Below are 14,580 nucleotides of genomic sequence, written 5' to 3' on the forward strand. Positions count from 1 at the left end.
ATATTTTAAGAGGATGGACAGCTATTTCAATTAAAGCGGTTTTCTAGGACTTGCGTATTGATAGCCTATTGTTAGGGTAGTCCATCAATATCAGATGAAATGGGGTTCAAACTCTCGACACCCCCTACTGACTGAAGGAAACGTGGCATTCTTGTAGAAAAATGCATGACCAGATGTTAGCTGTAAGTCAATACAAAATTATGAAACTCGCTACAAACTGCATTTTTGTACCCATCACTTTTGTGTTTGTTTTTTTTTTGCTAGATTGCGTATTCCTTTTTTAAAACACAGCCAGGTCTGGGTATGGTGTACTTTTCAGGTGTCTCCATTAGACTTTTCTACAGGAGAAAAATGCATATTGAAATGTACAGGGGTCAAAAAAAACATTGCAAAAAACACAAATTTCATAGCGTCATCAGTAGTTCATCAGTATGGATAGGATGGGTGGCCGTCCGGCAAACCCTCTCCCTCCATGACCAGCTGTTAGTGGCAACTGCAGGAGTTCCCAAAGTAAACAGTGTATGGAGCTGGAACACCACAGCTCCATACACTGTGTAGTGGCAGTTCTCGGGTACTATTTTTTCAAAGATCACAGCAGATAAATGTGATGTTCTTTGTGTTTTTCTTTTATTTTGTTTCCAAATCGAAGCAAAGCAACATACGGCAATAAGTGTAAACGTTTTCGGCTATGCAAAGCCTTCCTCAGACACTAAGAAATAACAAAAATGATAATAAAGCCATATGTAGATACTATATTCAATTGACAGCATATAGTTCTAGGAAAAAAAAAAAGAAAATAACATAAAATGCAGATGTCGACACTATGGAATCTAGTAGGATACACTTGTCCGGATCCCGAGGTCGTCTGGAGTCAGAAGTCACTTTTTCATATAAGGTGAAGACTGTGTCGACCTATTACACGTCTCGCAGAGGCGTCATATCAACTTGAAATCATATATTAAGGAAGAAATGTCCAGTTTCAAATCCCAATATCTGGATCTAGTGCATATTTTGTCTCAATGGAATAAAGCTGTATTTAATAAGGCTGCATACTACCATAATGACTCCTATACTCTCACATCCTCAAAAGACCTAACCACATTTCCATATAATATACTTTTCATACAGGAACATATAAGAACAAGGCCTTCCATCCCTTACCTGTGCCGCAGAAAGTGTGGATACAGTAAAAAAAGTAGTGGTGTAGTCACGCCAGAAGAAACGGAGCTATGCTCCAAAGCACTTCACAGTGGGTGTAATACTATGTGTCCACAAGCCCTATTTAAAAAGAGGCAGGATCGCGCCCAAATCGGTGGGCAGAACCTGTTCTAAACATGTGGGACGCCGTGCGTTCCACCCGCCGGATGCGCATCGGCCGTGGAATGCATCGGAACCGGAAGTTGCGTTCCAGCGGCCGGAAGTGCCCGGTCGTGGAATGCAAAATAGCTGAATGATTCTCGGGTACTGCAACTCGGCTCCCATTTATGTGTGGGATGGGTTGTGTTTAGGGATGAGCGAATCACATGAAACGTTGTTAGAATACAGTATTAGAATGTATTGGCTACTTCGAGGAATAAATTCAAAAATTAACTTTTACTGTAAAAAAAAAAAACTTTACCGAACTCTGTTTCAGTTCCAAGTGGTACCTTGGAAGTAATGACCTCAGCTCATCGGAGCCAATACATTCTAATACTGTACGGAGCGCTACTCCGTACAGTATTCTAACAAAGTTTTATGCGAATCGACTTCGGATGTTCCATCTGAAGTCAATTCGCTCATCCCTAGTTGTGTTGGTCCATTTGATCATTCCTAATTTTTCTGTCTTTTTCTCCTTTTCCATCTTCAAAGGACCACAGCGAGATGCACAAGCAGCAAGAGAATTCATCTTAAAGATGTTCGTAGATCTGAATCCAGACAGTGACAAAATAATCTACTCTCATTTCACCTGCGCCACAGATACGGAGAACATTCGCTTTGTCTTTGCTGCTGTCAAGGACACTATCTTACAGCTGAACCTGAAGGAATACAACCTGGTCTAACTGTGCCTGCTAGCTTTCCCAACCCCTTTTGGGCCATTGAAGAAATGCAAAAAGGACTGTATTATCTTACCAGTGAAGAAAAGAAACAATTTGCATAATACTAATTTATTGCCGTCCTGAGCTCTGTGAATGATCACAGAGTTTGTAGTAATTATTATTTTATTTAAACTATGTAGAGGAAAAACTGCTGCACTAACATGGCGGCACCAATTTTGTAGGAGAAAAACGACTTTTGTTTTGAATTGTAAGTCGTGCACTCACAAGGGCCTGTTTAATTTGTATTGCTTTTTAATTTTTCAGAAGAGAGCAGGATGCTCTTGGGCTCCTTCTTTAAAGTATTTTAACCTTTTCAACTTTAAAATTACCATAAAGTTTCCCGTTCAAGAATCCCTTTCTGAGCCACCTACATTAGAAGAAAACAATTAGGCATAACTTTTTTTTTTTTTTTTTTTTTTTTTATGATTAAATTCAAGCCATCTTCTTTGCTAATTTATATACTTTTTGAAGGATAAAAAGTATTGATACTGTGATTTTTAAATTATTAACATGTATAAAGTAGATTTGGTTTTTGGTACTGTCTTGTCACTTTGAGGTAAGATTCAATGAACTCATTAAGCAGTAGGTACATGAGTTCACTCTTCAGCTATCACATAATGAGATGACAAAATGGCAGATAGGTGAGTGCTTATGTGTGCAAAAAAAAGAAGACGAGAGGGGACTTAGCGTGCCATTTTTTCTTTTAAGGGAAGGGGGATTAAACCATTGGAGATATTTCAACACTGAACACTACATCTCCCCCCAACTTAGTGCAGTGTGTTCCACTATACCGATACATTTCTTTTTTTAGGATTTTTAAGGTGGTGTTATAGAGCTTACTAAATAATTTGTGCAAAACCAATATCCAGTTGCCAAATTTGGCTCTTTTTTTTGTACTGTACATAGACCATTAAAATGCCAAAACTGACTGATTAGGTTCCAACTGCATCTGATGCCTGCCAAATAAGCCATTTCACTTTCATACAGTAGGTATTTTAATTCCTAGTATTCCATTATACTTGCCAAACAGTCTGTGCATGAATTACCTACGCAGGTAGCCTTGTATTTAAAGATGTTTTTGGTGCCCTGTATGTTGAGGTGAGGTGCCATATGGATTTTTATTTGAAATGAAGCTCTTACTGTGAGCCTCGAAGGACCTGCAACACAGTTTAAGTGCACTCATTTCCTGACCTTGTTAATAAGAACAGTTACAAATAAAAATAGAGTAATCCAAGATTTTTTTTTTAAATATGTTCAGACCTGCTGTTATGTGATTTATATGAGAAAGAATATTAAAAAAGAAAAAAAAAAAGAAATCCAAGTATTAGTTCTTAATGATTATGAAATGCACCGAATAATGTCTTTCCACAGTTTCCTTTGCACAGCTTTGCCGTTTTCTACTTTTTATTATTATTGTTTTTATTTTATTTTTTGCAGTATACAGTTTGTGGAGTTTTTGCAAGCTGTTCAAATGGAGGGGGGGGGGGTGCTCAGCTGTGCCATTTGTTTCATTGCTATGCAGCATGTGGGGGGTGGAAGAGGGTCATGAATGCTGAAGCCACTGCCTCAGGGATGCAGAGATGAGCTGAGAATTAAGAAAACACTGAATGCAGAATGTTCACGTTTAACCCATTCAGTCCTGACATTTGGAAATGTCCACAGCTGGAAGGATTAAATGGATTATATGTTACTACTCTCTATCCCAAAAATCCCCCCATAACTTTTTTTTTTTTTTTTTTTGCTCCCCAAGAATATACATGTAATTTAACAAGTATAGTTGAAGAAAAACACTGTTTGTAGGTATAGTGCAATTATAATTGCTATAATCATTGTACATACATCTCTCTATTTCTATACATATATATATATATATATGGCAGCATCCATATTGGCTTTGTAATCATTAGTTTTTGGCAAACTGAATGTGCTGTATTGATAAATATGTATCTATGTAATTGTATTGTATGTCTTATAGCTTATTCACATTTCAAATATGTTTCCTTTTTTTTGTTTTTGTTTTTTAAGGAGAATGTACATTTTATTAGTTTACCGTCGGGATTAATTTTTATATATTTTTTCCTTTCCCACCATTTAAATATTGACTATAAACAATAGCTCTGGTACCCAGGTAACAGATGTCATCTAAACTCTTTCTAAATATGGGTACAGTTTATAATGGATATCTAAACACAAAAAAAAAGATAAAAAGAGAAGTGTTCATTAATTGCCAACATGAAAGCTTTCTATTTGGAGGACTCTGTTAATGTACAGAATGTGAATGGATTACATAGTATAGTGGTTACCTACCAGCACAAGTGTGGGGGTTCAACATCTTTTCAGTCCTGAGAGGTTTGGAAGCTTGTCACAATCCATTGGAAGGACCTGATTTTTTAGAAGGGTATAAACATCCTCGTGAAAAAAGAATATAAAAACGAATATATACTTTTTCCATGGTCCTAGTTGCACACCTATTACTTTTTGCTAAAAGTATTTCAGTAACATAAAGTATATCACATACGTACAGTATATTCTACAAGGTGTTAGCACACTTCTATTGTATATAATTGTCACCAATGTTGAATTTCTAGTCAGTGAAAATATGAATATATATTTGTTTTTCTTTTATTTTTCAATGATGCTGTGACATAAATGAAAATTGACACTGAAGCTTCACAAAATTTTGCAGTAGTTGCTTTTGTTTCGGGGGGTAGGGGTCGTTAGATTTCTATGCACCAATTTCTCTACAGTTAACTTTCTTGAGGATAGGAAAACAGTGCTGTGTTCTAAGTGCTAACTGCAAAGACATTTCCTAACCGAACCCTAAAAGAGCAGGCCCAGAGGCTGAGATTTGTTACATGTCATATTTTTCAACTACATATATCACTGCAAAAAAGTAGACTGACATCTCTGGATGTTCTTGGGGCTATAATGATTTCCAAAAAGCGAACAAATTTCGAGAAAGTGACCAGTGATTTTTTTTATTTTTTTTCCTTTTTAATCCCCCTCTTCCAGTTTGTTTTATCTGTTTATTATGTAGGTAACCAACTCTTGCACAAAACTAATAATTTAATGCACAGGGGTTCCCACTAAGAATGTATCAGTGTTTCCAGATCTAACAGTCATGCCTTATAGAGCTCCAGAATTGATATTTGTGCCTGAAACCTAAATTGTAGGCAAAAAACTTTTTTTTTTCCTTAAAATATTGCCAAAATGGGGTGATTTTTTTTTTTTATGCCCTGCATAGGAACCTAGACCATTGCTAGCACAAGGAAACTGTAATATGAGTGTTTTTTTATTTTTATTTTAAATAACAATGAATGCGCTGTACTGCATTGGTGAGGGTAGGTTACTATACACATTTTAAGTGCAGGCTATCTTGATGTGCTGGGGTTCAAGTGTTAATTTTTTAGGTTCTCCTGGCACACATCAGTTGCCTCAGTGTTGAGGATATATAATGTGTGGGGGAAGGGGCGCATATAATTGCATTGCTGGTCCTTACAGCACTTCAGTGAGTGACGTACATATGTTTCTCTAAATGTGCAAGTAAAAAAAAAAAATATTATTTTTTGGGATTGGTATGAGTTAAAATGTGGAGAAATGGGATGCAAGGGCTGCAGGATGTGGCTTTGCTCATTTTTACTATCTTTCTGTGGTACATTGTACACAACTAAAGCTCTTCCTTCCTTTCCTTCTGGTATTGCATCACTAATGGCATCTTGCCACTCCTAATAAAATTGAATTCAGTGGTTTGCATTGTATGATGTTTTTGACTTTAAGGACAGATGTCTCCAATTCTGCTTTTTATTAACACGGACCATTATTGTTTCAAAAATGTTTTATAACTATACATCCAACCAAAGATTCACAAATTGTGCTTCTGGGTGTATATATGTATATGTTAATTTTATGGCACATATGCAGTCATGTATGTGCACTACATGGTTTGCTATGCTTTCAGTATGTTATTCTGGGACGTCGTCATGTTGCCACAACTTAAACTAGACAGAAGACAGATGTTGGAATGTGGTAAACGTTTCAAATCGATAATCAAGCATCTGTTAATTTTTATTTTCAATTTTAGTTAATTTGGCTTAAACTTTGAAATTATACTTTTTATTTAATTGTTTAGTATCAAATTAAACAGTGATGCATTATGCCTTCTGTGTGTCATGAATTTCAATTTTTACATGGTCATTTTATACAATTGAGCATTAATTTTGAATAGATGGTTCCCTCTTCCTGTAGGAATGCATGTCTGACCTAATCACACAGTGGGCCACCTTTACTATGTTAAGTGCGCTGCATTTGGTGCATCTCATTGACGCATGTATTTTTCAGATGCGCCAAAAAGAGTGACTTATGCAGACATCCTTGACATTTCCTGTTTTTAAACTAGAATGTGGGCATGAACCTCTTTCATCTGTCAATTAGATACATTTATGAAGCTGATATCCACTATTCTGGTGCAAAAAAAAAAAAAGTGGTGCAAATTAGAACAACTTGGGGTGGGTTAACATCACGTTGTATGCCTTCTTTTCGCATATATGTTAGAGAAAAAAAAAGATATAAAAGCACCGCACACCACGTTCTTGTATCCTGCACAGTCCAGTAAAGTTATTTTTTATCCAATGGATAATTTTTATTTATTTATTTTTTTACAATGGATAAATGAACACAGAGTATGTTGGAAGTAAATGAGTATAAGCATCCAATGATATATAAAGCGAATTAAGTTGACCACGAGTAAGGCTACTTTCACACCTGCGTTTAGGTGCAGATCCGTCTGGTATCTGCACAGACAGATCCGCACCTATAATGCAAACGCTTAGATCTGTTCAGAACGGATCAGTTTGCATTACCATGAACAAAAAAAAATTTATTTTTTTATTTTTTTGTTCATGATAATGCAAACGGATCCGTTTTGACTTTACATTGAAAGTCAATGGGGGACGGATCCGTTTGAAAATTGAGCCATATTGTGTCAACTTCAAACGGATCCGTCCCCATTGACTTACATTGTAAGTCTGGACGGATCCGTTTGCCTCCGCACGGCCAGGCGGACACCCAAACGTTGCAAGCAGCGTTCGGGTGTCCCCCTGCTGAGCGGAGCGGAGGACAAACTGTGCCAGACTGATGCATTCTGAGCGGATCCGCATCCACTCAGAGTGCATTAGGGCTGGACGGATCCGTTCGGGGCCGCTTGTGAGAGCCTTCAAACGGAACTCACAAGCGGAACCCCGAACGCTAATGTGAAAGTAGCCTCAGACAACAAAACTGTTGAGCAATAAACATGTAACCAATAATAAGAAAGATATGGGTCATGCAATACAAATAAAAGGCTAAGTTCCAGTTACTCTCCTGGTCCCAGAGATTTGAGGGCGAGGGAGGAGGATGATGAAATGGGATGATCAAGTCTTCCATGGGTTGTCGTACAGTACAGACCAAAAGTTTGGACACACCTTCTCATTCAAAGAGTTTTCTTTATTTTCATGACTATGAAAATTGTAGATTCACACTGAAGGCATCAAAACACATCTCATCAAGAGAATGCCAAGAGTGTGCAAAGCAGTTATCAAAGCAAAAGGTGGCTACTTTGAAGAACCTAGAAGATGACATATTTTCAGTTTCACACTTTTTTGTTATGTATATAATTCCACATGTGTTAATTCATAGTTTTGATGCCTTCAGTGTGAATCTACAATTTTCATTGTCATGAAAATAAAGAAAACTCTTTGAATGAGAAGGTGTGTCCAAACTTTTGGTCTGTACTGTATATGTTCATAAAGACAAAGTATTGTAGGTTAGGAGACTTTGCACATGTCAGACATGGATGCCCTATTGCTGAACATCATTTTCTGGTATCATTTAGGGTAGCATGGTCTAATGTTTTTGGTGGGCAGATTTTTGCGCGTTGGTGCATGGGGACACATTTTTAGAGCATGTGGACAGGTTCTTGATGTATGCCAACGCCTACATATAGGTGGTATAAACTAGGCATGCTAAATATGTGCTATGTTTATCATACAGAAAAAAAACTTGAACAGAAGCACTGCCGTGAGTGTTCTGCATCTTTGATCGTCTCTGCTTGTCTGTCTAAGCAAGTAGCCTACCAATCCATAAAAAGCATATGAAATCCGTACACAACGCGTACAGGCAGCCAAGCAGAGGGGATTAAAACCAAAAGTGCAGAGTGCTCAGAGCAGCATTTCAGACCCTTCATGGTTTAAACAAAGTTTTAGGTACCATTTTAAGAATCTGTCTGGGTGCCCAGTGTGCAAATTAGATAGGATTAGTAAATCTAGGCCAATCTGACTATTGCCTTTAGGTACTAAGTTCCATTTCCATTACATCACAATTCCTATGAATATATAATACCTGGGCATAAAATGTGCAAAGATACACATTTTCTGTAGAGTTGAATAGCTTGTACGTAGCTACTGTTTTGCTACTGATAGCATGCTCCAAGATTTCAAGGTAAGCTAATATTTCCCATGAAATGAGATCAATCCCTAATCAAAATTTAGTTTGTGTTTCAAAGTTTGAATAAGATAACATTGCAAGGAGCACACACACACACACACACACACACAAAGTCTGGATCAGTACCTATATGTTATTAAATAGATTTACCTACCAAAAGGTCTGGGGAGTTTACACACATTTAGCATCTATAGTATGACTGTAACACCCCCGCCCCCAGTTCTAATAAACTGCATTTACAGCTCCATAGAAGTGAATGTTGATCTAAATTTGGTTCAGTGGAACTGATTTAGTTTGAATGTTGCAACCATAACACAGTCAGGGGACAATAAGCATATTTACTAAGGGCTCTTTCACACTTGCGTATTTCTTTTCCAGGATAGAGTTCCGTTGTCGGGGCTCTATGCTGGAAAAATCCTGATCAGGATTATCCCAATGCATTCTGAATGGAGAGAAATCCGTTAAGGATGCATCAGGATGTCTTCAGTTCAGGACCAGAACGTTTTTTGGCCGGAGAAAATACCGCAGCATGCTGCGCTTTTTGCTCCGGCCAAAAATCCTGACCACTTGCCGCAAGGCCGGATCCGAAATTAATGCCCATTGAAAGGCATTAAGATCCGGCCTTAAGCTAAACGTCATTTCGGCGCATTACCGGATCCGACATTTAGCTTTTTCTGAATGGTTACCATGGCTGCCAGGACGCTAAAGTCCTGTTTGCCATGGTAAAGTGTAGTGGGGAGCGGGGGAGCAGTATACTTACCGTCCGTGCAGCTCCCGGGGCTCTTCAGAGTGACGTCAGGGTGCCCCACGCGCATGGATAGTTAGGCTGGTTTATTAATATTTTCACTTATTGGGGGTACCATAAAAATCTCCTTATATCCAAATGAAACCTGATATGGGTCTTGTTTGATCCAGCTTCCATCTCAGATTAAGGGTCGAGGAGCAGTGATGGTCAGTTCGCAGTGTTTGCCAACGAACACATGCGGGCTGCCATCTTGACTCACCCGTCCGGCGATGCACAGGTAATCCCTTACCTGTGCCGGGAGCCGGTCTGAAATCAAATGCGGTCACCGGGAGCAGGCAGTTCCGAGAGCAGCCCGATAAAGGCCCCCGGTGGCTGTTCTCGGAAGTGCCTGCTCCCGGTGACCGCATTTGATTTCAGACCGGCTCCTGGCACAGGAAAGGGCTTACCTGTGCATCGCCGGACAGGTGAGTCAAGATGGCAGCCTGCATGTGTTCGTCTGCGAACTGAACATCACTGTCCAGGAGTATGGAGCAGTCATTTATTAGAGACACTGAGCTAACTTGAGGCCTTCTACCACATACTGGGGAATACTAAATAAGACCCATAGTATACAAGGAGGATTTCTTCCGTATAGTGTACACCATATCATATTTGGCAACACTGATTGCAGTGTTTAAAGAATTGTGCTGGTTTTTTTTTTGTTTTGTTTTTTTATGCATGGACATCTCTTTCCACAAGACCACCCCTTTTGTACAGGCCCTGCCCCTTTCATGACACATGCCCTTCACATCATGTATGGTTGCTGGTATTGATGTATCCCAGTGCCACATTAGTGCTCATGGAGCAATGCTTTCTGGGATAAAGCAGCCGACCATGTGCAGTGCAGAAGATTTGCCAACTTTTCCAGGAGTCTGGGAGGTCTCTAGTTTTTCCACAAGCCTCCAGGACATTCTAGGAACATTCACAGGTGTATACTATAGATATAAATACATCCGCATACATACCTACTGAAAACACTCATTAAATTGCATTAGTTAATGAACTGGAGTGTTGGTGCTGAGTGTGAGTGCTGAGCTTGCTCTCACTGGGCTTGCTGCACTAAGTGGCTTGTGAATAAGTGGAGTTAAAGCGTTTAAGGCAAGGAGCTAAAGGCATAAAGAGCCTGTAAGTAATCTACTTTTTCAATGTTATGTATAACTGGGATAATGGCTAGCAACATTGGAAGTTTCCTTCAGTGCACAGTCTATATGTATGCACGATTGAAGCAGGTGTTCCACTGTGAATACCGCTGTGAAAGATGTGAGCATGTTGCCCATCTGGAAGCTCACGTTAGAGATCTGGAAGAGCAAAATGCAACACTGAGGGCGATTTGACAATCTTGAGAGAAGCAGGCTGCTCACTGAGCAAGCAGTTACTAGGGTAGATATGGAAGTTGGAGATCAGGTGGTGGATCAGCAGGAACAGGCAAGTAGCTGAGTTAATGTAGAAATGGATCCCAGAAGTGGAAGGCCAATCTGTTTTCTGTGCTTCCAAGCAAAATTGCCAAGTTGGGCGATGGTGCTAGGGTGTCAGTTTCAGAAATACTGAAGTGTTTTGGGTCATTGTCATGCTGAAATGTCCACTGGTGCCCAAGGCTAAGTTTTGCTGCAGACTGCCTGATGTTGTCGTTGAGAATCCTCATGTATTGCTCCTTTTTCATGGTGCCGTTTACTGTGATTAGGTTCCCTGGTCCATTGGCTGAAAAACACCCCCAAAGCATTAGGTTCCCACCACCATGTTTGACAGTGGGGATGGTGTTCTTTGGGTTGAAGGCTTCTCCTTTTTTACGCCAAATGAAGGAAACATCATTGTGACAAAACAATTACATTTTTGTTTCATCTGACCATAACACAGGAGACCAGAAGTCGTCGTCTTTGTCCAGATGAGCTTTTGCAAAGGCCAAGCGAGCTTTTGTGTGCCTTATCTGGAGAAGTGGCGTCCTGCTTGGTCTGCATCCGTGGAACCCAGAAGTGTGCAGTGTCTGTTGGATTGTCTGCCTTGAGACATTGCCACCAGCAGAGCCCAGATTCACCAGGACGGCTTTGGTAGTGATCCTTGGATTCTTTTTCACCTCTCTAACTATCCTCCTGGCCAGCACAGGTGTCACTTTTGGCTTCCGACCACATCCTCTGAGATTTTCCACAGTGCGGAACATCTTGTATTTTTTGCTCAAATGTAAATAAAAGCTGAGCATTATTAATTTTTTTCCACAATAATGCCTCTTGTACATTGTTTTATTATATTTTGGGAGACACCCATGTTATTTCCCATCAAAAAAATTACTTGCTGGTTGAATAAAAGTAACTAAGTCAAAATTTGCCAGGGGTATGAATAATTATGGCCAGCACTGTATGTTCACAAATGCTAGACGTCTAGCAAGGAGAGCCAGAGGCATTATTACTGGGGAAACATATTGATGTAGTTGGTGTTGCTGAGACGTGGTTGTACTCTTCTCATAATTGCACTGTAAATCCTCAAGGCTTTACACTCTTTAGAGGGGCAACACCCCAAAACAGCTGTCTGTGGCCTCTTTCACATGGCCGTTGTTCCGTTACGTGCATTGGGGACCGTAATTTGCGGTCCCCAATGCACGGGCAACATCTGTGCGGCGGCCAGGACAGATCCATTCAACTTGAATGGGTTCATGATGCGTCCGTTCTGCAAAAAGATAGAACAAATTCTATTTTTTGGCGGAACGGAAGCATGGATCGGAACCCCACGGAAGTGCTTCCGTGGGGTTCCGTTCCGCATGCACCTCTGGATTTGCGGACCCATTCAAGTGAATAGGTCCGCATCCGTGATGCGAAATGCACAATCCCGATTCCCTGTGTATTGTGGAACCGCCGTATGCGGCCCGCAATACGGCCACGAGAGCACAACGGCCGTGTGAAAGAGGCTTGTGCATAGATAACTGGCTTAGGTTTTTTCCCTTGTCACATGCTTAAGGCTTGTAATTGAATCTTGACATAGGGGCCACTTAATATGGAGGATATGGTGATCTCTAAAACGGAGAAACCCCTTTGCTTGGTTTTCCTTCCTTTTGAGGGATATCTGGCTTTCACTGTGTTGAAGACCCATAACTGGGGCTCCACAGTTATTTTGCATATTACTGTTTCACAGGGAGCTTTGCACTTTGGATTTCTGTGTTGACACTCTTAAATGAGGCTCCCCAGTATTTTTTTGTTGCTGGTCTCCCCAAGATCAGCTATTATTTTCTTTGAGTAGTCCCCTAGGCATTGCTCATGGTCAGCGAGAATCCTACTCTACACCGATGAGGGTCAACACCTCAAAACAGCTGTCTGTGGATAGATAACTGGCTTAGGTTTTATCCCTTGCCACATGCTTAAGCATTAGAGCTTTTTTTTGTAGCTGGTCTCCTCAAGATCAACTATTGTTTTGTGTGAGTACTCTTTAGAAACGATAGGCCTAACTGCAAAGGCGGTGGTGTATGTCTTGCGAGAATGTTGACCCACCAATATCACTGAGGAGGGAGAAGATCAACTGTGTGCAAATGGAGCGGGTGGCACAGGCTGTCACAGTAGTGATAATGGGAGATTTTAACTATCCAAACATAGATTGGGAATATGGTTCTGCATCTGTGCGCAAGAGGGAGAAAATTCCTCAGCTATTTGCATGATAATTTTATGGGCCAGTTTGTAGAAGATCCTACTAGAGGTGATGCTCTTCTGGACTAGTAATTTCTAACAGCTTGTGAGAAATGTAACTGTCCATGAAATCCTTGGTAACAGTGACCACAACATAATTATATTCTAACTAAACTTTAAAAAACAAACTCTGGTCAGGAGGGCAAAAACACAAAAAAATTTAAAAAGGAGAATTTCCCAGGTTTGAGCGCTGCACCTCAGGACATTAGACTGGGAGCAACTATTGTCGCATAATGACACTCATGCTAAATAGGAGTGCTTTACATCTACTTTGGATAAGTATATTGTTAAATACATTCCTAGAGGTGACAAGTACAAGCAAATAAAATTAAACCGTACATGGCTTACAAATAGTGTAAAAAGGGAAAAATTACCAAAAAAGGGCCTTTAATAAATATAAATATGTGGGGTCAGCTGTAGTCTTTAAAAAGTACAAAGAACTAAATAAATTATGTAAGGGGGTAATAATCATCTAAAATACACAATCAAATACAGGTGGCCAAAGAAAGTAAGACCAACCCGAAATACATAAATGTAAAAAACAAAAACAAGATCAGAGCATTTATGGCCACTAAATGATGGTAACAGGGTGTTGGTCACTGGGGATCAAGAGAAGGCAGAGCTCCTAAATGTCGTTTTTAGATCTGTATATACAAAAGAAGAGAGAACATCTTATAAATAATTGGTGTGAATACCTCAAATAGCATACATAACTGGCTGACTGTAGACATGGTCCGTAAATGGGTATTCCGGTAAAGTAACTTAATTTTTAGAAAAACGGCATTAAGGCGGCAAGCTGTGACCCAACCAGAACCCACACCTATACATATAACTAGAGTTTCAATTTACCTTGCAATCCATTTGTCTAACTCCTGTGTGAGCCTGCAACACACTGAGAGGATCATGGTGCCTGATCTTCCCTCACTAAACTTTAAAGACTACAATCCCTAGCTTTCCTGCTGTTAGTTTGTGCTTGTTCATGAGTGTTGATGTTTATTAATTGGCTGCCTAATATACAGTCCAGTCACGCCCCATCTGCTCAGTAATCACCACCACATTAACATGCCCATTGTTTCACAAGACATTTAACTAGAGTGTTGATAGCAACACACTGAGCATGCTCGACCTAACAAAGGCTCAGAACTACAGGTTCATTTATGAAGAAACACAGTGGGTAGCAGAGGAAGAAAACTACTTTTATAACTACTGAACAGTAAATATATGAAAATTACATTAAATTAGGTAATTATCGATGATGAATTAGTCTAAAACATAAGTTATATTTATGGTAACCGGAATAACCCTTTAAGATGCTAAAAAAAAGTGAACAAGGCCCCAGGTCCAGATGAATTACACCCTAGAGTTCTAAAGGAGCTCAGTTCACTTATTGCTTTACTTTTGTTCATAATATTTACATAATCTTTAATGACAGGCATTGAACCAAAAGACTGGCGCAAAGGCGAATGTGGTGCCCATTTTCAAAAAGGCTAGGTCTTCACCAGGAAATTACAGAACAGTAAGCTTAGCATTAGGGATGAGCGAATTGACTTTGGATGAAACATCCCAAGTCGATTCG

General features: G+C 39.7%; 1 protein-coding gene across 1 annotated transcript in view; it reads left to right on the plus strand.

Annotated features, from left to right (window-relative positions):
* LOC122923107 (guanine nucleotide-binding protein G(q) subunit alpha) overlaps nt 1-6,231 on the plus strand; it is a 137,075-nt gene extending 130,844 nt beyond the window's left edge. The window contains exon 7 of the mRNA XM_044273836.1: nt 1,849-6,231. Coding sequence (XP_044129771.1) covers nt 1,849-2,039 — 191 coding nt within the window. The 3' untranslated portion in view covers nt 2,040-6,231. The remainder of the gene's footprint in view (nt 1-1,848) is intronic.
* Nucleotides 6,232-14,580: the final 8,349 nt, after the last annotated feature.

This window comes from Bufo gargarizans, chromosome 1 (assembly GCF_014858855.1).
Source record: "Bufo gargarizans isolate SCDJY-AF-19 chromosome 1, ASM1485885v1, whole genome shotgun sequence".
NCBI lineage: Eukaryota > Metazoa > Chordata > Amphibia > Anura > Bufonidae > Bufo > Bufo gargarizans.